Source organism: Rhipicephalus microplus, chromosome 4, assembly GCF_043290135.1.
Source record: "Rhipicephalus microplus isolate Deutch F79 chromosome 4, USDA_Rmic, whole genome shotgun sequence".
Classification (NCBI taxonomy): Eukaryota; Metazoa; Arthropoda; class Arachnida; order Ixodida; family Ixodidae; genus Rhipicephalus; species Rhipicephalus microplus.
This window is the reverse complement of record NC_134703.1, coordinates 62,728,173-62,754,827: the sequence shown is the minus strand read 5'-3', so window position 1 is coordinate 62,754,827 and position 26,655 is coordinate 62,728,173. Positions and strand designations below refer to the sequence as shown.

General features: G+C 46.2%; 1 protein-coding gene across 1 annotated transcript in view; it reads left to right on the top strand.

The window, feature by feature from the left end:
- Positions 1 to 26,655, top strand: part of pHCl-1 (pH-sensitive chloride channel 1) — a 76,641-nt gene that overhangs the window by 7,767 nt on the left and 42,219 nt on the right. Inside the window, exon 2 of the mRNA XM_037423051.2 lies at positions 25,398 to 25,539. Within this exon, the coding sequence (XP_037278948.1) occupies positions 25,457 to 25,539 (83 nt within the window). The 5' untranslated portion in view covers positions 25,398 to 25,456. The remainder of the gene's footprint in view (positions 1 to 25,397; positions 25,540 to 26,655) is intronic.

Sequence of the window (26,655 nt, the reverse complement as noted above, 5' to 3'; positions counted from 1 at the left end):
TGCCTCTTAAGAAATTCTAATTCACGGTAGTGCCAGCTTTCCCTCTATATATTATTGTGAGAAACTTAATGACGCTGTGTATTTTGTGTATTTTGCAATGATAAATCGCTGGCTAAACACTGTTGCTCTTTTACCGAGGCAAAGATTCGAAGCAGTGGAAGGTGGCTGTTGGAATAACGACCAAAGGAAAAATTTTGGGGCGGACCCTAATCTTTCACTTAGGTGTCCGGTAATGACTCACAAGCCACTGCTTGAGCGGCCTGGTGTATTCTTTGGGTTGCCCTTGTGATTCGCGCGTTGCCGAAGGGAATCTCAGAGGCTTCTTAAAAATAAGCGCGTAATTGAGCACAGCTCCGCATGGGGTCGCAGCGATTCTAGATGCTCTCAATCATTCAATGAGCTCATTTATTCCGTGTTGACTAAATATACGACAGTTACTTTACCCTTATCTTAAGCAAAGTTATCCTAAGGAATCACAGGTATTCATGTTACTCTCACAAGACGTAATCATGCACTCATTTACACCTGCAAGACTTTTCTATGATTATTCCGAAAAACGAAAGGACTGGACGAAATACACTTGGAAAAAAAAAGGGAGTTCTTCGGCGGGCGTCGCATTAAAAAGCGAGGGAGTGTTTGTTTGTATCATATCAGAACGCACTCCGCCTTCAAGCTACTCTCTAAAAATGTGCCCTTGCTTCTCACAAAAAGTGATTGAAGGTGTTACAGGGAGGCTGAGGAAAACGAAACAACAAGCCTTGCTTGTTACATGCTATCACCGATTTTTTCACTCCAAAGGTCGTGGGTTTGGTTTCCAGCTACGACAGCCCTTCATTCCCTACGCTTGCATCCGAAGATCACAGGGTAGAAATGATTTATTGATTGATATGTGAGGTTTAACGTCCCAAAGCCACGATATGATTATGAGAGACGCCGTAGTCACAGGGTAGGAAGTCGTTGGCTAGTCGCCATTCACTGTCAAGTTTCTATCAAAGTGCAACTATTTACTCGTGTTTGAAAGAAAGACAAGAACCTGAAGATGGAAGCTTGCGATGAGAAATTTGTTAACAGGAGGTGGGTGCGGAATTCGCCGCCTTACTTTCTCGTGTGTGTTTATTTTACCATTGCCTAATTTGGGTAAAATGTTTGCTCGTCAGATTTATTTAATCACGTGTCATCACTGATCATAAAACTGTAGCGATAACTTATCACTACTGCGCAAACAATTGAAATCGATACCATTCCTCATAAACGCGCGTGAAAAACAGTATAGCCGATATTTCACTTTTACGACACTAACGAAGCAACCTCGTAAAAAGGAAAGTTAATTGATTGGCAGCATGACACACACCGAGTAGAGAAATAAGTGGAAAACAAATGAGTATAGAGGAGAGCTGTGTTGCAGGAAATTCAGCCAAGTGTAGCGAAGCAGAACGGCGTATCAAGGTTGGAACTAAAGGTCATTAAAGCGTAGCGGCGTCAGTACTATACTAGCGCACTCTGTCGGTTGTACTTGTTTCACGCGCGGTCATGATGAGGTATGCCTACGCTCGTGAATGTTAAATCGCGCCGCGACGTTCTACCGTATACCTTTATTGTTTCATTTTGCCGCATTTTGTTTCAACATTATTTTGTCTTTCTAATGTGCTCCTATATGGGTCATGGCTAAAGAACGTTGCCTTTCTCGGCCCGTAACGCCGCGCATACATTAATGAACTGGGTAGTGCCGCATTTTTCGGGATTGAGACATCGTCTACATAGACTACGTATGCGCACGTGCATTCATGGTTCGTCATTCGTAAAGAATACCGCGTGCTGTTGACACAGCACTTGACAATGAAACGAGGAAAAGGAGCAGCCTTTATTGTCAATCTTTACGCTGGTAGAAGATGCTAAATTTTCATAGCCTCCCCTGAAAGTTTCCATCACTTTCAAGAGTCTGTTTTCATTTTGAACTACAAAACCAGCCTAAATTGTGAAGGTTTCCATTACTTTTTTCGAGATAATCATATCTCTTTATTACACAGACGCTATTAGGTAACCACTGGTACCAAATACAAATCGTGACCACTCAGCTGATTTCTTGCAGAATTGCAGATTCCAAAATTTCTTTAGTCGTTAATAACTGCTCCGTTTACGACACAAAATTCTTGCAGAAAGTACATCTGGTTATGTGCTGTTCCCTTCAGGCCGCTGTGTTTAACGTTCGGCGCGGGAAACAATACTATACGTCACGCAGTTTGTGGTTTATATGCGTGAAAATGTGGTACCCTTAAACCCCGAAGCTAGCACATCACGGGTAATAACTTGTGTTGTCACTTTCCTGTGTAAATTGAGAAGAACCTTTTGCATCATTTTAAGTTCAGGTATTTGCTTTAGTGAAACTTAGATGGGGAATTAATGAAGTGGTGTTCTTGACTAAGAACTGTTTGAAACAAAAAAAAAAAACAAATAGAAGGGGACCCTTTTTATTCGCCTGAATGGCGGTCGCTGATAAGATAATTTTTATTATCGATGACAGTTGCCTCTTTTTCCATCGTGACGACATATCATGGGTCCGGCTGCGTAGAAACACGCCTGATTTGTTTAGCAATGTTTGTTGTTTACTGCGGAGTGTTCAACTTTTTTGGTAACAACGCAGACCAACGATAAATTTCTTTAAAATGTCCCTATTCTGATACCACGTTTATGATACACTCTAAGAAATGAGTCCATTGAATCTTCTTTGTGAGACCTGACTCGCCACGTGTACAACTGTTTTTGAAGAAACACGTGAACTCTCTTTAGAGATCATTAAACCCTCGTCGTAAAGTCGCCACGCTTGAAAAAGAGTAATGGCATCTCTTCAAAGGGTCATATGTGTGGCTTGTCCACGTTCACCAAAAATAGTCGCACATACATGTTTTTTTTTTCTTAGAGTGTATGCATCGTGTTGAAGTACTTCAAGGTAAAGCACTGATAACTGTATGTCGTAATGCTTGTACTCCTTTTCAACTCCTTCCCTCCCTTTCATTGATTCCCATAAAATGCCATCTTTTACGCTCGGTTCACAAGCACTCGAAAACACGGATAAAATATTATGAAGGAGATTCAAACTCGTGAGTTACGACGTTATAATTGGCACCTGCCACTTGTCATGCTGGAAATTTGAAGGATTTGAGGTGGTAGTTTGCCAATGACGAAAAATTATAACGAAGGAAAAAAATTGTGAATTCGGCTGCCGAGACACTTGAAGACTGTCCATACAGAGTACATACGCACAGGCCCACTTGAGTATCTTAATTTTTTTTCACTGATGTAATGTCATTGTCTTTGATTTGTGTACACGCTGAATGTAATAAGCCGCGCGAAGTAGGAAGAGCTTGACAAGGCAGCACTGTGGTAGACGGCTAGCCGATCCAAGTTAGTAATTATTCTAATTAGGGATTAACCACGTTAACCACTAAACGTGAACGAGCCTGCATACATCGCAAACTTACCGTACGAAAGATGCTGAAGAAATATGCGGATCTAAAGAAACCCTCGAGTCCAACCGTCATTTCAAATATTTGACCCGTTCTCTTTTTCTGTTACATAGGGATCATTTTTGTTACAATCTGAAAAAGGAGGTGATTGTGGTCTGATTTTTTTTTTTTTGCCAGACAAATGATATTTGTGTTAGTATAGTCAACCTTCGTGGTAGAACATTCATAGTGAAAAAAAACCGCTGTGCGAATACCGAATTGTTGAAACAAAGAATTTTTTGAACTTTTAAATGCTTAGTGGATTCGAAAGCTTCGAACTCATTTACAATATATAGCTTTTGTTTATGCTAACATAAATTCCAGAATGTGTACCGAGAAGAATCGAAACGTGTCAGAATGAATGTAGTGGCTGCATTTTGGTTCTGACAATAACGCTTTCGTCAACATAATAAACCTCATTTTATTAAGCATGGCAGGCCCTGCAGACATCCGCCATGCTGCCATGCGAACTAAGTCGTCCATTCGGAACAAATCTCAACGTACGGACATTTATGACGCGGCCATGCGAACTAAGCCGTCCATTTGAAATAAATGTCAAACGTACGGGTATTTAGGAAGTACTGAATTCGGTACGACTACTTAGTGATTTCAATTTATTTATATCAAATAGCCAATAGTTGGATTAACAAAACTCATTTTCACCCTAATCTGGTAGCCGTAGGGAAACGTAGAGGTTGTGTAAATCGAGGAGGACCATACTGCAGAATCAGCGTGTAGAGATATATGCAAACGCTTTAGCGCTAGATCGCATTATACATTTTTTTAGGATAACTCATTTATTCACTCTATGTCAAGCTCCACCGCGGTGGTCTAGTGGCTAAGGTACTAGGCTGCTGACCCGCAGGTCACGGTTTCAAATCCCGGCTGCGGCGGCTGCATTTCCGATGGAGGCGGAAATGTTGTAGGCCCATGTGCTCAGATTTGGGTGCACGTTAAAGAACCCCAGGTGGTCGAAATTTCCGGAGCCCTCCACTACGGCGTCTCTCATAATCATATGATGGTTTTGGGACGGTAAACCCCACATATCAATCAATCAATCAATCAATCAATCAATCAATCAATCAATCAATCAATCAATCACTCTATGTCAATTCTACTGACAGTTTACACGCACTTAGACAACTGGGAAAACCCGAAAGCGGACATACTTCTAATCGTATCACACCGTTATACAGACCAACAATTCCAGTCCGTCACGGCTTTTCAGCTGCCGACGCAATCGTCCAACTGCGGCCGAAGCAGAAAAGATTGGCGGCTAACGTTTTGTTACTATGGCTCCCAGTAATATATGCTAGGCGTGTCGTGTACTCCTCGGACGGCCTAGCGTGGCGCCGGTCTCGCGGCACGGTAGCTTTCGGCGACCTTAAACTGCCCACATGGAAGCGGCAAGAGCCAGGAAAGGCCGCTGTGGCCTCAACGAGGTGCTTTGGGAAATAGCCTGGCAATCACTGGTCGGAATACGGAGAGGCGGCGTGGGCTCCACCGGGAGCTGCAAGCGTTTCGACTCCGCCGCTAAAAGTTTCCGGCCTTCGTCGATCGAGCTTTCGACGGAAATGAGACTGGCTACGCTCGGGGCGATAGGTCCCGCGTTTCGTTTGTCGTTTTGCTTCCCGGCCACACAGCTTGACCCAACCGGTCTGGTCACGCTAAGGTACCTGTTCGATTGATGTGGCCAGGACGTTTGTGGTCGGTAACACGGGATACCACAAACCGTTTGAAGCGAAGTATGCGGAAGCTGTGGTGCGTACTTCCGCAATCACTCGCATGTAAGGTTTGTGCGACCTGCAGTCATATCATGCCAACAGGTAATGAAATCAACAAAATAAATTTTCTGAGTCCTTCACCGTGGTGCCCCTCATAATATGTGATTTTGCGGCTTGAAACTTTAACACTTGTTAGTATTAAAAGCGGTTGGGCGTTATTTGTAGTTTTTACAATCATAAATGTCAATAAAGGAAAGCGGAAACGATGTGACAAAACCCACGACCAAGAGATTACACCTAAGACTTCCACATCAGTATAACGCCTTCTTTGTTTTCGTCGTTTGATATCAATGTGTGCTGGCAGCCATACTGACATGCATTAACTCACTCACTCACTCTCTCACTCACTTTTACACACGCACACAAGGACAATTGTAAGTGTACAGTATTGCGCCGTAAAGGCCGTCGTCGAGTATAGCTTCTCGTGGAAAGTTTGCTCCCAAATCATGCCTGCCGGGCTTCACAGGCGCGAACCACTCACGCTTTGTGCTGGAGGCGCCGTTGGATGCTCTCTCGGAAACGCCTTCCGTTCGTGGACTCACATACGGGGCTGCCGTCACGGACGCAATTGAGGCGCGGCTCTGTTGACACTCTGCCAGTGTCAACAAAGCGTCGACGGGAAGTGCAGTATTACCGGGCCGTTGAGCGAACGGGAATTGAGCCGCTCAGTCGGGAGCTTTAGACGTTCGCGCTTTTTTTTTTCTTTCTCTGCTATAGAAACACGCAACTTTTCGCACCTCGCACCTGCGCTGCTCCGAGTAAAGCAGAGTTAGCGAACGTCACTGCGATTTTCTTCCACCTACTCTATCTGTGTTTTCTCAATCGCAACGTGTGTGTTTGTACCGGCTTTCAGTACAGCAGTCGATACAAGGTGACTAGCGCAATGCGATCGTCCCAGAGCGCCTTCTTGCGTCGACGCTATGGCTATCTGTGCCTCACAGAACCACGTGAGCCTACTCATTACAAAGGTGTGTTACTATATCGATATGATGTTGAATCAAATTCGCGATTTGAATCAATGACGGTGTGCATGGTATGATGTCAATAAATATCACTAAAAAGTGGGAATAAATCTCACTAAAAAGTGGGATACTGCCCCGCCACGGTGGTCTAGTGGCTAACGTACTCGGCTGCTGACCCGCATGTCGCGGGATCGATTGCCGGCTGCGGCGGCTGCATTTTCGATGGAGGCGGAAATGTTGTAGACCCGTGTACTCAGATTCAGGTGCACGTTAAAGAACCCCAGGTGGTCGAAATTTCCGGAGCCCTCCACTACGGCGTCTCTCATAATCATATGGTGGTTTTGGGACATTAAACCCCACATATCTCTCAATCAAAAGGTGGGATACTTTGGCACGGGGAAACATAGTAAACACTGAAACAAACACTTCGATACGCATCATTGTTCTTAACTGCCGCTAAAATTTATATACACCTTGAGACAGCTACAACTGCGCAAACGTGCGCGCAGTTTGATCTGTCTTTGCTTATACGTTATTTTTGCTTTGTGCGAATAAAAAGAGAGCAGTCTTGCCTGCCGTATACAGTTTAAGAAATATCAAAGCTGGCTGACCTTGGGGTTTAACGTGGCCTCCCTGGCTGACGCTATTCCTTTCATTGACGTAGACAAAGACCAGTCAAATAACAGCCTGTCACAGACCATGCAAGAATATCCAAACTCAAATACCAGAACCAACGTACAGGGCCGTCCACTCTTAATACGAACACGGCACTGCGTGGCTTCGCTCTGCGGGGCGCCAGCGCTTGCGGTGCGGCCGCGCATCGAAGCTTATCGACACAGGCGCACGAGAGCCTAGAGGCGGGGCTTCGCTTCGATTAAAAGCGCGGGAGCGCGCCATGTCTGTTTTGCCGTGAAGCAAACTTGAAGTACCCGAGAAACCACGAACGTTGCAGGAAAGCGGGCTTAGCTCAGCGCAGCGTGTTGTGTAGTCACGATATTTGAGACGTGGGTGATCCCTCTTGTTTCAGTACCAGAATACCGTTTTAATGTATACATTGTTGCAAACTCTTTAGTATTGGTTTTGTTTGGTTTGTGGTGTTTTAGTCCGTGGAAGAATTTCGCCACCGAGCGGTGCTCTGAGAGGTTTCTATCACCTGAAAATATCTACCGCGGCCTGAAATTACGTGCGCAATAGGGTTTCTGCGTTTCCCCCGCATTTAAACACGGCACGTGCTGCCGCGATTGAACTTGTGCCTCCCGACTAATTTTAGCTGAGCTGTCGATCAGTAAGCCTCCGCAGCGGGGCATTCGGATGGCTGTGCACACTCTGTAAGTATCGAGATTCATAAATGAAAGACATTTGTTTTTGCGCACTTTTTCTGAAGCGTTGGAATGCTGTACAATTAAACAAAAAACGTAAAGAAGTTTGCAGACAGTATGATACCAAGTTCATTGCTTGTGTGCTGCGTTTTCCAAAGTTAGCAACTATCAGTAGTGGGTAGGTTCCCCTCCAGCTCCAATAACCGCATTCATTCTATTGGGGAGGCTGCTGTATAGGGACCGACAAGTGTTTGTGTTGGCTCTGCTTTGCTTCCACTCCTCTTGGACAATGGGACAATGGCCCAAAGTTAATCCGCTGAGACTACACGAAGTTGGCGGTGGACGAGCGCAATCTTCATGTTCATCCACACATTTTCAATGATGTTTCATAGAGGCGGCTTTAGAGGCCATTCAAGAACTGCCAGGTCGCGAATCTTTAAATACTGAGCAATATTTTATTATATATAATGGAATTATCATAATGGTGGACGAAATTGTTCTCCGGGAATGGTCCCTCAGCAAGGTACGGGAGAAGCACGTCGTCTAAGAGCCCACAGTAGGCGTCTGCCGTGAAACGGCTTTCAATTCAGACAAGGAGTCCCAGTCTTTGAGCGGTAACGGCGTGATGTTAGGCCAGCCAATCAAAATACTCTCAGTAAAACAACATCTCGTGACTTGAGCTTATGTAGCTTTCTAATCGGGCAGACGGCACAGATAACTGGAGAAACATGCCATCTTTGTATGCTTATTGCCAGGAGATAAGAATGTGTGATTCTCATTCGAACCGAAACTGGCCCGCTCAGGGTGACCTTGGAAGGCCCGACTGACGGCCCAGCGAAACTTTTTGGCCGGTTTTTTTTTTTTTTTTCTGCACGTCTAAAGACAGTCAAGGTGAAAAAAAAAATCTGCATCATATCCATGGAGTGAATGATGGAAAGTGGGGCGAATCATTCGTCCGTCCATTCGTGCTTGCTTCCGTCCGTCCATGCGTCCGTCTGTGTGACCGTCCATGCGTCCATGCACCCGTCCGCGCGTGCGTTTGTTCGTGCGTCCGTCCCAGCGTTCGTCCATGCATCCGACCCTGCGTCCGTTCATGCGTCCATCCATGCATCTGTCTGTGTGTCCGTTCGTCCATCTATTCAACACCCCAAGTACCACCATCTCGCATATTTTCATCATATATTCCTCATATAAAAACACCGCCATCCAGCGGACATTCCAAGGACAAAACGATAGGTGGCACACGCACACTTTCTTACGGCTTGCGCTTCGGGTCTACTTCCCACCTTTAACCTCCTCGAGTTCATGGTATATACTAGTTCACTGTATTCATGGCACTGCGACCCAACGCTCACTAAACCTTTCTAAAACAAAGCAGGTTACGCCCAGAGAGTATAACGTAGCAACCTTTTCCTGTCAGATAGTGCTCAATGTACATGCCAATGGCTGCTAATAGGGATTGCAGCGTGTGTGATAACTAAAAGCCGAATGCTCCTGTCTCTCATTTCCCATTAGCAGCCATTGGCATGTACATTGAGCACTATTTTTTATTGTTCAACAACGCACAGAAGAAATCTCTCACCGGCACCACCTTGGAGGTCAAAATGTAACAATTGTTACACACTGCGACTCTACGAGAGACGAACGGGTGCCGCTATAGAGAGCTTCGCCCATAAAAAATGAACTGGACACCGCAGATGCTCGCGCCGTCCCGTCAATTTCCCTGTTTGTGTTCCTATGAGTGGCTTAGGTTTTGGTAACGTGCACGCGGTTGAGTCGACAGGCTACTTCAGCAGGGGCCCCAAGAATATTGTAATATATAGTACAATAATATGCTGTTAACCTTATGGCGAAGTCGTGTAAGACACTGCCCCCAAAAAATAACCCACATATACGTGCGCTTTCTGTGTCGTCCAAAGCTTGTCAGCTCAGTGTACGGAAGAATGAATTTAAATAAGGAGATAAGGTACTAAAGTACGAAGGAGGGGGGGGGGGAAGAACGTCAAGACGCTGACGCAGTACTTGTGATGTCATCACATAATGAGAACGTATTATTTGTTGTGTTCCTTGCGTTTGGCTACGGGGTAGAAAAGAGAAGACTACGGAAGATGTGAACCTAAAAAAAAAAACGACCAGCTGTTATCTAACGGTCAGCTGTTATCCAACGGCATTTAAGTAGTGACCACTGCATCATTGCACGCGAAGGCCTATTGCAATGCATTACGTGTTTAAGCAAAAAAGAGTGGGGCCCCTGCTTTCCAATAAAAAGCTAGATGGCTGGAGAATATATACGAAGCTATTTGTATAATAAGACAGCTAGCAGAAAGAAGAGGCCAAATGCAGGTCGATCTTCAAAGAGTAGGGCGATTGCGCCCGAATGCTACTATAAACGTGCCAATGTTACATGATGTTCATACATTTGAAAAAAAAAATGACCTCAAGACCAACGCCGCGGAATGAGCATTCAGTTGGTGTATCTATATTTCAATGGACAGCAAATGAAACATTGCCTGTGCGCACGTAATTTCAGGCCACGGTAAATATTTCCCGCTAGTAGAAACTTGTGAGAGCACCGCTCAGTGGCGAAATTTTTTCATGGACTAAAACACCAAAAACCAAGCAAGACTAATGCTATAGAGTTTGCAAATATGTATACATTAAACTAGAATCGTGGTAGACATCAAATTAACCTATGCAATCGCATTAACCTATATTAGACATCGCAATAACCTATGTAATATAGTGTGGCGGGAGAGTAAAATAACAACCAATCATCACACAACGCTAATTGCGCAACGAGTGTGAAGTTTAATGCTTCCTGCCTGATGCAAAGGGCTCATCCGTTGTTCTTCATCGCCGTCAGTCGCGTACAGCATCAACAAAGGGTATATAGGGTAGTACACAGATTTGTCTTATCTTCGTACTTCTGGCATTGTGTGTGTTCGTGTGGCTTGGAGCTGTTTTCTCACAAAACAAAAATTAGCAAATGTTCAGCAGTTGAACTTCACCACATCATTTTTTTTTAGGCTTACCATTTCAAATCGGGTCTTGAAGTTCAAATGGGTTCGTTCTTTCCTTCGAAAGACAACCGAAACAGCAATAAATAACGCCACAAGTGCGATTCGCTGTCCGCAAGCATGAAGACTGGGCAAATCTGCCCGTCGTTCTCATGGTCACTGAACGATCACAGCGCCAGAGCCCCCTCTAGTTTTTTTTAGCAAACTCTATGGTGCCTGCGACTTCCGGTCAAATGCGCCGAATTTCATTTGTAGGGGGAGGGGGAGGTGCTGCAATGAACCTTCGCTTAACAATACACTACTACTACTACTACTACTACAAATAATAATAATAATAATAATAATAATAATAATAAATTGCTGGGATTAGCATTCTAAAACTTTCGCTGCCTCTGATGGGGCACGTCTTTGTATCATGGTCGAGTGGATGTACGGAGCATTCACGGTTTACCAGATAACATTCGGAGCAAGCTTCTTCGTCATCCTTCACTCCGTGGATGTGGCGTAATGTTTTTTTTTCTTTTCTTCCGTCGTCGTATTTACCACTACTACCAGCTCCCAATTTAGAATGAAGTATTTGACTATCGTGTGTCACTCTGAATCTGGATTCCCCGACAAGACCTCTGTTTTGTCGCCCATTCTTCTCTTGTGTCCCCTATCTTCGACGCACTTGATTTCCCCGGGCGTTTCGCCTGCCTCGCTATGCGAGATCGACTGATCTAATTACACGGGATAATTTGTTTTGCCAGCACCGAACAACGGACGAGGGAGGCGGGAGATCCGAGCAAATAGAGTCCCATCGTAATTCCGATTTCGACGACGAACCGTTGAAGCAATTAGTGACAAAACTGACGCTGTTCTCCCGGATACGATTGCGAGAGACGGAGCTTGGGTTCCATTGCCGAAGCGAGGACGAGCCTTCTAGCTGACTGTCGAAGCAGCGTCGCCTCTATCTTTTGACAGCTGCATGTCCGAGTCGGAATGAGTCCCCGTTTGAACACACACAGGCGTTCGATTTGTATTGATTGTAAGATGGCGTTCGCTTAATGTAAACCTCTACACTTGATATAAATAGAAGCGTGGCGTAAAGTATATCGGGACGAAAAAGATGACGAAAGAGAGTACAATCCTTATCGTTGAACAGCCATGGAAATGAGTTCGGATCAACATAATTTGTCTAACCTTCGCTTTTCGCTTCGCAAACTTCTATGGCATGTGCGTAGCTGTTTTACATTTCCGAATTTGGAATCACAAGACAAAAGAAGTATATGCATATTCTCGCTGCTTTGGCAGGCAGCTTTTAACATCAATTACCAACCCGTTTAAAAATTTTGGTAAAAATTAGTGTGCACTTTGATGGAATATAGTGAGGAAGTTCTGGGAAATTCATATCTGTTCAGACATTGTGGTCAGTAAACTTCTGGGGCCGACTGCACGTTCGAGACGAAATAAACCCCATTGAATATCCAGGAAGAAGTCGAGACCTGTCATGGCTTCAATAAACACTAATGCTGTACTCGAAAATTTTCAGTGATGATTTCTCGAAAATTTATTCTTTCTGCATATTTTCATATTTCGATCTTTCATATTTGATATAAGCAAAATTTATTTAAAATAATTCCGTAATGATTACTAATGTGTCGGCTAATGGCAGCTGGTGTCGGCTCTTGAAGGCTAAGAAACTTCTAGGTCTAACAAATGTTTAACCTAAAGCTAATGAATGCTAATGTTACCACACGTTTGCTAAACTAAATTTGATTCCAAATGAGTCTTGAGCATTTGCTGACTATTTCACAGTAACAAACTCCCTACATCAATTCATCCTTCTTCGTATTGTGTTTATGCGCCTCATGCCCATCTCTCTAAGTTAATGAAGTCGCTTAGGGTGCTCTAAGTAACAACGTTGCGGGCTCTGGAACTGTCGTGAATGGCGAAGTTGATGTTTAGCGCCCATCCTGTGTGTTTCTTACTTGTATCTGCATCGGGTTTATAGCTACGAATATGATTACAAGTGACGCAAACACCCGTATGCGTACAATCTCTGGTTTCGAGCGGCGGTGGTGTAAGCCATTCGCATTCGCAAAGCAGATGACCCAGTGGCATGCTTGTGTGCTATTCCGATACTCCAGTGATGTCCTAAGCCGGATAGGAATACGTTCATTGTCTCGTCATCCCCGAAAGCAGTGTTGCGAAAGGAATGTGCCTCGATGCGTTATCGGCCGTGTACAAACGCGGGACTCTCCCTTATTTTTCCTAGACGCTCCCGGTCACCACCTCGCACCATGAGAAGTAAGCAGCTCTGATTACGTAACCGAGGGCTTCCTATCAACCTTCGTTGCGCAAAGAGGTAGTAAGGGAGGCGATCACAATAAAACGAGCATAAAGCCCGCAGCTGAGGAGTGGTTCAACACGGACCAGTATGCAAACTCGGCTGCAATGGCATTGCGAAGAAGCACTTGCACTGAGTTGCGATTCATCGAAAAAGGGATTGCACGGAAAGATGCAGTTTTTTTTTAATGTGTGCCTGTGTGGGAGGGGGGAGGCATTATCGGGGACATTTCACAAGCGGCCTACTTAGAGGTGTTGTAAGAGATAAAATATCGCAAGTTCTGAGGAGCTTTTAGTGTGGTTGAAGCTATTAGCATATTCATATCGTCATCATTAGAATGATTATTCCTGTGCCGCTGGGTAAGAACCTCTCAAGCCGACGAGATACGTAATATAGCATTGATTTGTAGCGAAGAAACTGCATTTTTTCTGATAAAACATTCTTTAGAGAGGCTCGTGTCGTCGAAGCTGGTAGCATATTGAAGCAATCATCCTCATGATTATCATCGTCATCATTACCATTAAAATGATTGTGCCCACCGCAGGAATGCCTTCTCGAGCCAACGAGATATGTAATATGGTATTTGTTTGTAACAAACTTAGTGCATTTTGTTCTTGTAACACAACTCACAAGTACCATTACCGAAAATTCGACCCTGGGCCCAGCCTATGGCTGCAACGAGCCCAAGGCTTTATATATACGTATATGTTTCCCAGTTCTCTACTCTGCGTGCGTGAAGTGCAAACACCAAAAGGTCACATATAGCAGCTACAAGAATAGTATGGAACTGCAAGCTGTGTGATGTGAGCTAGAGCTTCACGCCAGTGTGTAAATGTGCGCGCGTCTCCGCACCACATGAACACCTCCCTGAAGCCCCTCTCCTTCGAAGCAAGATCTTTAACTAAGACACGTGCCCGCCTGCTACCAGGCGGACTGTAGGCGTGCCGTGCATACATTATGGTTCGCTTCGCAAGTTTACCGGTTTCGATGGCACGAAACTACTAGCTGAGAACTTTAAAAGTGGAGGTTGTATTCCAAGGATTTTCAGCTTGTTCTACATTTTGGAAGGCGCCGCGGGCAATAAGGAAGTGACAACAGGCGCGTGTCATGACGCCGCTCTAGCCAATAAAAAAAACTAAGTGAATGGCGAAGCTTGTTCTTCCAAGGAACGCAACGATGCATTGTAAATGCGAAGACATAGATGCATAGCCGTGCGTTGTGATATAAAATAGAGGCCGGGGGGACGCAAAGTTCAAAAAGTTTTGCTGCCTCCTCCCAACCCTCTTTCTTAACCTCTCCCACTTACAATGAGCGCGCCGTGAAACAATAAGGTAATATAACATATTAGAGAAGGAGGCCCCATCCCGTTCTATCCCCTATACAATGAAGCTGAGGAGTTAATGAACTGAAAGATATGCACTGCTCATTCAGCATGCAGAATACAACCCGAATATGCTCTCGCGCTCAAAATTGTGAATGTCTGGTCGGCCTATGAGTGTATGCTTTCGTTTGCATAATTTTTCTGTTCACGTACTTTTTAGCAGTGAAAGGATCGCACTGTATTCTGAAGGCGTGTTCTCAGACACACGCTCCACCGAGAGCATACAGCGCCGGCGAAGACTAAAGTGGCGTGCCGAGAAACCGAAAAAAAAAAGCAATGCTGACACAAGCAATATCTCTATTTTTTGGTAGTGAGGTGCAGGTGAACTCTGTAATGTTGATAGCCATGCATGATTGTTGCCTGCGCGTAGAAGTTCAATAGGAGCCTTGCCGCTTTTGTATTGACCGAACGACCACGCATGTAACATCCGCTGCATCAAATTTCTCTCTAGGCCAAGACTTCCTTTGAAACTTGCAAATAATAACAAGCGTAACGGGAAGAGATACGAATATGGTACAATGAGTCAGACAACAAGAGGGTATTGCTCTAGCTTATATGCTGGTTAATATTGAACAGAACAACTGGACCTATGCTCGCCACGTAATGCGTAGAACAGATAATCTGGGTTCAGTTGGAGCGACGGAGGGGATATCAAGGAAAGAGAGGCGAGGTTTCGGATGACAACAAGTTGAGTGGAGCGATGAAATAAAGGAGCTCGCATGAATAAAATGAATCTGATCACGCAAGAAGGACAAGTTATATTTTTGGGAGAGGCCCTCGTCATGATGTGGACATAAACTTGTAAGCTGACGGGAATGATGGTAACACACACAGCGAAGTTTATTGTATTCTAGTAACAACAGTCCAGGTGAGTACAACGGGACCGGGTAACAAAAAAGGAGTCACTTTAACGGCACTTCCCAACAGGAAGACACAGGTGCGATGTAACTTGTGGCACTGAGACACTATCACAGATTAGGCGTCACTGATAAAAGCGAAGAAAAAAAGCTGACGAAGGTCGCACAGGTTTTACATATCAGTCGGGAAGAAATGCCACATTTGCAATAAAAACATGCGGCGATCACAAGTGTCGTCGCCTTTGGGTGGCTCACATGATACTTGCTTCTTTTTTTCATACAAAGTGCTTTTAAAATGACCGTATAAGAAATTCAATATTTTCTTTCCACACCACGAGAAATTGTGTATGTCACCGTCTCAGGAAGGCTGCATTACCTTGCTTTTCTGTCTGTTTGGGAACCATGACCATTCTAATCTTCTGTAGAGCTGGGTATGCAGTTCGCTGTGTTTGCGGGCATGCTTCGTCTAAGCAGCGCCGATGCCACATTACGTACATCGTGACATAAACTACGAGCCGTGCGCACAAACTCCTCTTGTGCTGATCAGCGAAAAAAAAAAACACGCCCCGATCGACGCCCCGTGACGTGCCTCAAGCCTTCGTCCACCACGCATTCGAACACCGTATGGCGTATCGTTTCCCTTTTGCCGCAATTAAGGCAGCAATCATTGCGAGCTACGCCCAACTGTGACACTCCTTGGCAAATGGGCAACGCGACCCAACGCCGCAGTCAGCCATATTCTCCTACCACTTCCGGCATGTAGATGTGTGCCATCGTTTTCGCTTGTTGGTCCAGCAGTCACTTTCGGCATTTGGATGTTGCGCTATCTTTTCCGCTTTTAGATGCGGAGCATCTAATACTCGAGGCTTGTAGTGCGGCGCCGTCCGCAAGCTTCCTCCTCCTTCTTCCACCATCTGTGCATCCCTTCCTCCTCTACACACCGCGCGCGCTTCACTCCTCCACCATCTGTGCACCCTTCCTCCTCTACACACCGCGTGCGCTTCTCCTCTTCACGAACATTCGCTAGCTGTATAATGTAGCGCGCATGCGCCGTCACGCTTCGAGAACATCGGCAGCTGACGCGCGCGCATGCGCCGTCGCGCTTCGAGAACATCGGCAGCTGACGCGCGCGCATGCGCCGTTGCGCTTCTCCCCCTTCTCGAACATTCGACAGCTGACAGTGCGTGCGCCGTCGCGCTGTATATATACTCAAGGTCGGTGCTCGCTCGCTCAGTTGCCGCTCGTCGGTTGGTTTGTACGGCGCGTCGACGTCTGAGGTCGCAATGATCGACGTCCCTTCGACCAGCGCCGGCCAAAGTGGCATCTAAAAGCCATCGTGCTCAAAGTTCGTCGCAATAAATAAACACCACCCTTTCGCATACGTGTCGTACGTGTTCACTCATTTAACACCCCTCCTACAACCACGTTAACCAATTTAGCCAGCGACCCAAGTAAGTCGCAATTTAACACCCCATTTCACAACCACGTTAACCAATTTAGCCATCGACCCAAGTAAGTCGCACTTTAACACCCCTTTAACCAATTATATGCTCCGCATCCTCCTCAGTGTTCCCCCGAGGGAAGCTGCGGGCAATTTTTTTCGATCTCTGTTCCTCCTCGTCGGTGATGAACCACAGGGAAGTTTATTGCATACTATTAAAAGCAATTCAGGTGGGTACAACTTCACCGGGTAACAAAATGACTTCAGCAGGATGTAAAATGTAACTGTATAACTGATGGCACTGAGGTGCTATCACAGATCACGGATGTTTAGAAAAAAAATGTTTGACGACTTAGAGTACGCTGTACTCAATGCTATGGGAGAGCATTAAGGTATGTGAAAGGGAAGTAAATAAAATGACAACATATCCACGAGGTGAATGATGGGGAGTGGAGCGAAACCGTGTCCGCACGCCGCTGCCGCGCCGCTTCGGCATCCCGTTCTCGTACGCCGGGATCTTGTCGCCGCTGGCGCGCAGCTTCACGGCACGCTTCTGTCTCGCGAGCTCGCACAACGGGGTTCCGTCTTCGAGCGCGAGCCGCCGCCGCCTTAGGCCCACGCCGCTCTGCAGCCTTGTCCATCTGCAGACCTTCTCAACGCGCACGCGCACCAAAATGGCTTTTATTTTACTACACCGCGCCCCCTAGCGTATGGCGCCGCCGATGAACACGCGATCGCCAACGTCTTCATGTGAAGTCATCCCTATTTTCTCGCACACTCGCTCATCGAGGTTCCGTCTTCGAGCGTGAGCCGCCACCTTCTTGCGCGTATCATAATTTTTATTGGCAAACTATGAATCATCCGCTGGCCGCGTCCATCCGTCGTCTCTCTGTCTGTTTGACGAACGGATGGACATGGATGAACACACGAGAGGACGGACAGGTGGACGGATGGACAGAAGCATGGGCGGATGCACGAATGTACGGATGCTCGGATGAACTAATAGATGGATGCATCGACGGACGCGTGGACGGATGAATGAATGGACGCACGCACGCACGGACGAACGGATGGACGGATGCAAGATTGGACGGACGCACGGATGAATTGATGGACACACGGACGGATACACGTACGGACGGATGCACGCATGGATGGACGTAAGCAAGAATTAACGGCAGGAAGCACAGACGAAATGGCGGATGCTTCGCCCCACTCATCATCATTCACTCCATGGATATGTTGTGATTTTTATTATTTATCATACTACGAGTAATGCCCACAAGTATCGTACCATTTGCATATTTCAGCGTATATGATTTGATATGTGGGGTTTAGCGTCCTAAAACTACCACATGATGGTGAAAGACTCCAAAGTGGAGGGCTCCGGAAATTTCGACCACCCGGGGTTCTTCAACATGCACCCAAATCAGAGCACACATTTCCGCCTCTATCGGAAATGCAGCCGCCGCAGCCGGGATTCGATCCCACGACCTGTGGGTTAGCAGCCGAGTACCTTAGCCACTAGACCACCATGGTGGGGCAATCAGCGTATATGCATTTCATTATATGTACAAGTAATGCCATCTACGGCCGTTTCAAGAACTAACGGGAGGTAGCTACATACGTTTACGACATGACGCTCAGCCAACGCCTTAAGGAGCTTCACTCTTAAAAGATGTGTTTTGAAGAAGTTGTCAACGATTTATAGCACATCGTACCCTACTATATGAGAGCATTAAGCTACCCTGTGAACGTTGATGGGAGTCTCCATGAGACAGTGCGACATTACCTCTGCGAATAAATTTTGAACAAATGTGTTTAGAAAATTGTGTTCAGAAAAACTGGTGAACGATTTAGATTACTTGGTACTCTAATATGAGAGAGCACTAGCCGAAAACAAAGCTACATCTATTCAGAAAAATACCTCCTCCTATATTACACATAGCAAGTCAACGCATGCATACAACCAAACCTACAGCTATTTGTATTGCATTGCCTTCGCAGTTGAGCCAGTGGCCGATTTTCTTCGCATCGGAATTACGAAACGATACGGCATGTGCCATGGTCTTAATGATTTGCAATCTAACAAATAAAGCGTCGAACACATCGCTCTTATTCTAAAAAGAATTAGTTGAAGTGACCGTTTTTTTTTTTTAGAACGAAACACGTCAGCTATTTACTGGGCCGAGGCTTGTCTTCCAACAGTCGCTTTCGTCGCCCAATGGCAACAATCTTTAACGAAGTACGCGATAACGTTTCGGAGTCTCAATCGTTCAGATGTTGTCTAGATGTGCTTGCTTCTTGTGAAGAATGCCACTGCCGGGCTGTGGTGATTGTACTGAAATAAATTGGCAGCATATCCACGGAGTGAATGATGGAGAGTCCGTCCACACGTTCTTGCTTCCGTCCGTCCATGCGTCCGTCTGTGTGACCGTTCATGCGTCCATCCGCCCGTCCGTGCGTGCGTCTGTTCGTGCGTCCGTCCCTGCGTTCGTCCATGCATCCGCCATTGCGTCCGTTCATGTGTCCATCCATGCATCTGCTTGTGTGCCCGTTCGTCCATCTATTCGACACTGCAAGTAGCACCATCTCGCATCTTTTCATCATATATTCCCCATATAGAAGCACTGCCATCCAGCGGACATTCCAAGGACTAAACTAGAGGTGACACACTTTCTTACGGCTTGCGCTTCGGGTCTACTTCCCACCTTTAACCACCTCGAGTTCATGGTATATACTAGTTCACTGTATTCATGAGACTGCGGCCCAACGCTCGCTAAACCTTTCTAAACCCAAGGAGGTTACGCCCAGCGAGTATAACCTAGCAACCCTTTCTTGTCAGATAGTGCTCAATGTACATGCCAATGGCTGCTGATAGGAAATGAGAGACAAGAGATTTTGGCTTTTACTTTCTTACGGCTTGCGCTTCGTATCTACTTCCCACCTTTAACCACATCGAGTTCATGGTATACACTATTTAACTGTATTCATGGCAATGCGGCTGAACACTCGCTAAACCTTTCTAAAGCTAAGGAGGTTACACCCAGCGAGTATAACGTAGCAACCCTTTCTTGTCAGATAGTGCTCAATGTACATGCCAATGGCTGCTAATGGTTAATGAGAGACAGGAGCATTCAGCTTGTAGTTAACGCGCACGCCGTGAACTTTTTATTGTTCAACAAGGCACAAGAGAAATCTCCCACCAGCACCACCTTGCAGATCAAAATGTAACACTGTTTACACACTGCGAGTACGACTACAACTACGAGGGACGAATGGGTGCCGCTTTAAGGAGCTTCGCCCCTAAAACATGCACGCATCCCCATGAAGTGAATAATGGCTAGTGGGCGAAGCAAGGTCCCAAGGTCCATAATGTCTACGTGAAAGTCGCTGACCAGTGTAAAGGATGGACAGATGAACGAATGAACGAATGGACGCACGCATGGACGCATGGATGGACGGCGCAAAATGTTTGTTTCACAGCTGTGTAGCAGGTGTTTTGATACCAGTACATCGCCGGACATGGCTATATAACCCCTGAAGAGTTTCGCCCTTGAAAATGCCTTACTTGTGCTTTTCCTCACTCACACTGCAACGAAATACGACGTGTAGTTTCTGACGATAAATATAGGCTGGTTTAGATATCCCGTAGTCGTGGTATATCAGAGAGCCTCACCCGGTCAGGCAAACTCAGTTTAGAACCTTTTGGGTGTTATGTACGAATAATACGATATCATTACGAGGCGCCGTCCGCCTCAGTGGTAGAATGGTTACGGTGTTCCGCTGCTTACCCGAATGTCGTGAGTTTGGTCCCGGCCTTGGTGGTTGCCTTTCAATGGGGACGAAATGCCAGGGGCTCCTGTACGGTGCGGTGTGAGAGCACGTTAAGGAACACCAGGTGGGGAAATTTTCGGGAGCCCTTCACTACGGCGTCCTTTAACATCACATAGTGGTTTCGGTGTGTTAGAGAGAGAGAGAGAGAGATAAAGATACAAGGAAAGGCAGGGAGGTTAACCAGACGCACATCCGGTTTGCTACCCTGCACTGGGGAAGGGATAAAGGGGAGAAAAGAGGTTGCAGAAAGATGAGAAGGTACACACAATCACGAGCACACTCGGGGAGCACACACAGTTTACAGGCGGTCGCTCAGGTTTGTTGACTTAAGGTAAAGTAGCAGTGCTTTAGTTGCTTTCTGCGCAACTGAGGCAGATGCCCAAGGTCCTAGTATCTTCTGCACACAAAATGGTCCGGGGTCAAGTCGATTCAAAACCATCCGTAGCTGGCATCGCTGTGTGTCGTAGCAAGCGCAGCTGCACAGGACGTGTTCGATGGTCTCTTCATCTCCGCAGTAGTCGCATGTAGGAGTGTCTGCCATACCAATGCGAAAGGAGTACACCTTTGTGAATGCAACACCCAACCAAAGGCGCCATAACAGTGTCGCATCGGAGCGGGAAAGTTGTGATAGTAGCTTTAGCTTGAGCGAAGGATCCAGTTCATAAAATTGACACCTTTGGAAGCTGGTAGACGACCAGAACGTGCGTGTGAGATCTCGAGCCAGCAGGTAAAGTTGTCTTGCTGCATCATTCCTTGATAGAGGAATCGGGACTACACGGGTTTCTTCATGGGCTGAGCGGGCTGCATCATCGGCTAATTGATTTCCGGTAATACCGATATGTCCAGGCAGACATTGATATATAATATCATGCCCTCGTGCTAGAGCTTCATGATGGCAATGTCTTATTTCTTGTACCAGTTGGTCATGGCTCCTCCTACGCATGGCAGACTGCAAACTCTGAAGCGCTGCCTTCGAATCACAGAATATGACCCATTTTCCTGGACGTTCTTGAACGAGATATTGTAAAGCAGCCCTTATAGCAGCAAGCTCTGATGCCGTAGATGTAGTCATATGCGACAACGGTGTGTTAAATCCCAGTTATTATTACGGGAAGTTTCTAATGCCTATTAGATGCGAAGTAGCTCTTTCGCTACCCTATCTAACGCGTTCCCTCTGTACGAACGCGCCGCGCGCCGCAGGTGTTCGCGCGCTGCCAAGTAGGTCACACCGCTCTGCGCGTTGACGTCACGATCCCCTCGCGGTGCGCGCTGACGTCACTCTTTCCCTCGCCTGCCGCGAGCTCACCGCGGCGCCCGCACCTGCTACTTGGAAAAAAAATATAGTTTTGGGTTCATTAAGCATTACGGCTTGGTGGCGCTAGCCACCGCCCGATCTAAAGGGTACAGCCATATCCATCCATCCATCCATCCATCGGTTCGCCCGCAACGCCTGCCGTGACTACCACTCGCTCCACGAGCCGACTCGTCAGTTTACGCACAATAGAGAGTTTTAGTACTGCGGAATGGTGCTACGTACGCATCACGCAAGTGCCTTGCGTTACGTGGCGTCGTTTGCCACTAATCGGCTTTTAGTACGCCGTAGTACCCGCGTACGTAACGAGCGTGAAGCGTGTTGCGCCATCTGGTAGATCAAAATCGAAGCACGTGTTGTTGACAGCCAATGTGAGCCAATCCAAGTGTTATAGCCAGATTATGGCCATATTTTAAGCCACAGAGCCGGTCGGTGCTTGCCTTCGATGCCGCCATTTTGCAAAACGAAGTCTCGCGCTGTCGCGAACTTGTTCGAGAGTGGCGCGATCACCTCATACGTACGCACGCACGCATCTCATGCGTGCGTACGTAGCGGCTGCGTACGTAACGCGATACGTGCGCGTTGCGGTCTGCGCATGCGCACTACGCAGAACGTGGCGTCCTTACGTACGCAACGCCGCCACGTACGCAGCGTACGCAGTACTAAAACTTTCTAATAAACCTTACGCGTGCCTAACGTCCGCGTTTACTCATGTCTGTACGTGTCACCTACATGACCTACGCCAGCCATCGCTTCAAACGAGTCTTCCAATGCTAACCGCAACACCCGCGTTAGTTCCGTTCAACCCGTGCCACCACCCGTGCGCAACGCTGCTGCTTCGCATCCCATCAGGGTTCCCTTCGGGGAAATGGTCTTAGGGGCGAAGCTCCTTAAGCTGTGGGTCGTGCGTATGCGATGTATGTAGTAGTAGTAGTAGTAATAGTAGTAGTAATAGTAGTGGGTAGCCACCTCTACGGCCGGACTAGAGGAGCGGCACGCGAGCCCTCTCTTCAATTGAGGAGGAAACCCGTGCACGTTAATCATAATTAAAAACATAGTTGTTTCTCATGAACTAATTTACAAATACGAATATTGGTAACTTAATCTCCAATAAAATTTGCCTTAAATTTGATTATTACTGAAAAAAACTTGTAACAGAAGGATGCACTTTGAGCGCTATCTAACAAGAAAAGGTTGCAACGTTAAACTCGTTGGGCGTAACATGCTTGGTTTTACCAAAGTTCAGCGAGGTTGGGCCGCAGTGCCATGAACTAGCGGCGGGGAAAGGTGGGAACTAGACACGAAGCGCTGGCCGTAAGAGAGTGCGTGCGTGCCGCTCCTCTAGTCTGGCCGTGCCACCTCTCGTTTAGTCCTTGCAATGTCTACTAGATGGCGGTATTTCTATATGATGAATTTTCAAAGAAAAGATGCGAGATGGTGGTACTTGGAGTGTTCACTAGATGGACGGACGGATAGACAGACACACGGATATACGGATGGACAGAGAGACAGAAGCACGGACGGATGGATGGACGCACGGACAGACGCACAGACCGACGGATGGACGCATGGATGGGCGCACTAAAGGGCGGTCGGGCGGACGGTTGCACAGACGGACATACGGAGATGCGGACGGGCTTCATGGACGCTTCGCCCCACTCATCATCATGCACTCCGTGGATATGTTGTGATTTTTTATTTGTTAGCGCTTCAATTTCAATTCTCCGGAACGGTGCCTGAATAGACTAATCTTCAAGAATAGTTCATAACAGCTTGGTTTATTTGACTTTCTGTTTAATCAAATACCCTTTTTTCTATCATTAAACAAATATAACATTGCGTCAGCAAGATACTGTGAAATAGCGTGGGGTTTAGTGGCTTGAAAAAATTGAAGGGCTTCTTACGCAGTGCTATGTGCTCATTAGATATATGTCTGGAGTTGACTAGGAGGACGGCTCTACCAGGTATGACGCGAGACCTGAAAAAGGTCGATAGCGGTCACCTGACAACTGGCCGTTCTCCAGCCTTCATTCTTGTCTACACCGGGTCCTAGAGACCAAACTCGTGATTGATTCAATGTCATAAATAAGGCTTACATAAGCGCAATTAGCTGATTCGCCAAAGAACAATGGCCGTCGGTTCAAAAAAGTAATTTGGCTAGCCTTCAGTTTCTCCGACTGTTGCTTAGTGGCATCATTCGTCACGACATTGTTGTGAGCACAATGACTGCGCCATTTTTCTGTAAACTGCATATGCATACCTGCTTACTCACTTGCTTAGCAAAATGATCAACTTTTATTTTATAAATTATACATTCTGTAATCAAAGCGCTAGGAGCACACAGCCAGAGGGTATGAGTGGCCTGTAGTCACGTGGCGATGTTTCTTTGGGACGTCATTCAGCTCACGATAATTTACGCAGAAAAGAATCGTTACGTAATGCTAGGTTAGCGTTGGTTACGTTAGGTCGGGCTGATTTTTCATTCTAATTTACTCGGCCTTCTACTATGATGAACGTCCTGTTGATAACTCACTCACTCACTATCTCTTTTCTTCTAACTTCCAAGTTATCCCATACCTTTTCTCATTTTAGGCTAGCACCGGTTATGCCAAGCTGGTTGACAACCCTGCCCTTCCTTCCTTCCTCCCTCTCCCTCCCTCCCTCCCCTCTCTCCCCCATTCTCCCTCCTTAATTATTATTACACATGTACATGAGAATTTGTTTTTGGAAATCACTTCGAGTAGGTTTAATTGACGTCGATAATCGATAAGTGACCATATCGTACATCTCGAGGACAATGTTCATGCTATCTTGTCTATATAGAAGTCGTCGATAATGCTTGATTGTAATATTCTGACGAAACTGGCCTCTTGCAATGTCAAACGAAAATTTGTAAGCTACACCGGTGTGTATTGTTTTAACTCTTGTTCCTTGTCATACACTTTCGTTAAGTGTGTTGGACCAGTGTCAATTGAGCAGATTTCAGTGAGCTATTGTGAGAGCAATCAAGTTAGCCCTATGGTTTCTAATAATACAAGTCAATGAATTAACAATAAGAATGCTATCAGCATTCTTTGGTGTCACTTACCAACGAACTTTCTTTAAGTCACTCCTTTATTTAAACATTATTTTCTGCTCATGACGCCGTAAGTGCAAAAATGCAATTCTCATTATTTTGTCAAACTCTGTAGCTTCATTTTTTTGCGCAAAAATGCTTGTGTTAGCGCGATTTGTGATGAACGGGGTTGATAAAACGCTGTCGCACACGCTACTGATGGAGTGAGTGGCTGAATATTCGGTAATACACAGTGGTTTTTAGTTAGCTAGTTAGTTCACGAAGTTACGAGCGAACATACTACAAAGAAATAGCGAACAATCAGCGCTGTGTCTTGTCTGCTGACTGCGCAATGTGTTGCGCTGTTCTGCCCCAAATACTGCTCCTACACCAGATTTTTCGGCAGCCCAACTTTTCCGCATCAAAGCCTAAAGCGAATGCCGTCAAGCCGTCACGAAAGAGCTAGCGCTAGAGAACTGTGCGACGAGTTTGGGGTGCCTCGCCAAGAGTGAGGCCAGCTCCCGCTGCAGGACAGTTGTGAATGCCACCCTTGTGCTCCTTGGTGCAAAATAAAGAGTGCCGCTGTTGTACTGGACGCAGGCCAGCTCGGCCGGCATGCTGTGACGGCTGCACGGGACCCCCTCCTCGGCGGCGGCGTCATGCGGCTGCTACCGCTGCTGCTGCTGCCCTCGCTGCTGCTGCTGCCGCCGGTGGCAGCCTCGGCTGACTCGCACGTCATCAGGTATACAATACTCACTCGGGGAATTCCCCACAACCTTTCCTGGGTGCTTCAGCGAGAGAAGGCGTATTGATCATGAACTCGTTTCTCTTTGTAGTATGTAACCTAATGAAAACAATCACGCCAAAGAAAGCATATTAAACTCCTCGTGTTTAACTGCAGTGTGTTGATTATGGCCTAAACTGAAAGAAGCAGCCGTTCCACTGGTGGGATACCAACCCACAATATCTACCAAATGAATATACTCTACTATGGTCTCCCAACTGAGTATACCTTACCAAAAAGGCAAAGTATGCCCTATATATATTTAGAAAAAGTGTTTAACAATTTCGAGTACTTCGTACTCAACTATAAAAGAGCAGTGCGCCGTCCCTTGCTAAAGCCAAGGGCGTTACGCCCCAGAAATGGAACTAAAGGACGTGGGCGAAAGTCCTCTAACAATCGCGTTGGACGCTCTACCAATTGAGTATTAGAGTAGCAGAAAGCTAAGCTAAAACCAGGCGCCGTTTAACCTCAATTGAGTAATAAACTTCATCACTTAACACAGCGTTGGATTCTTAATTCAAAGCTGATAGGTTTCGACGCCTCTCACGGAAAAGGTGCTTTTTCGCCAACTTCAATTCCTTTTATCGTAGGTCGCGATAATTACTGTTAAACATAACGAATGATGTCGTTTGCGCTTTAGTTGTATCAATTTTCTGTTGGTGTCAATGATTTCTCCTGGGTGCTGTGAACTAATGGGACCACCCACACGAAGGTGAAATGATTCTTCATGTTTAAACGCGTCTTTATTCCCTTCTGTTTTCATGTCCCAAGTATAAACGCAGAAAGTGTTATGTGAGGATGAGAAATCACTTATTGCCAGTTTTTTTTTTCTTTTACTGTTGCCGACGGGGCTGAATTTAACTAATACTGGTGGGGGTGCTTATATACTGCCATCATGGGCAGTTGATGTCGGTGTTATGTATCTGTCACTGCTAAATTAATGGCACTGCAGTTTCTTACGGTTTCAATGCATTAGGCCCTTCACGACATTTTTATTTCGTCGACGGAACATGCAAGCCTCAGGAATCAGGCGTATGATAAGCCCAATGCTATGCCTCGCACGAATAGAATGTA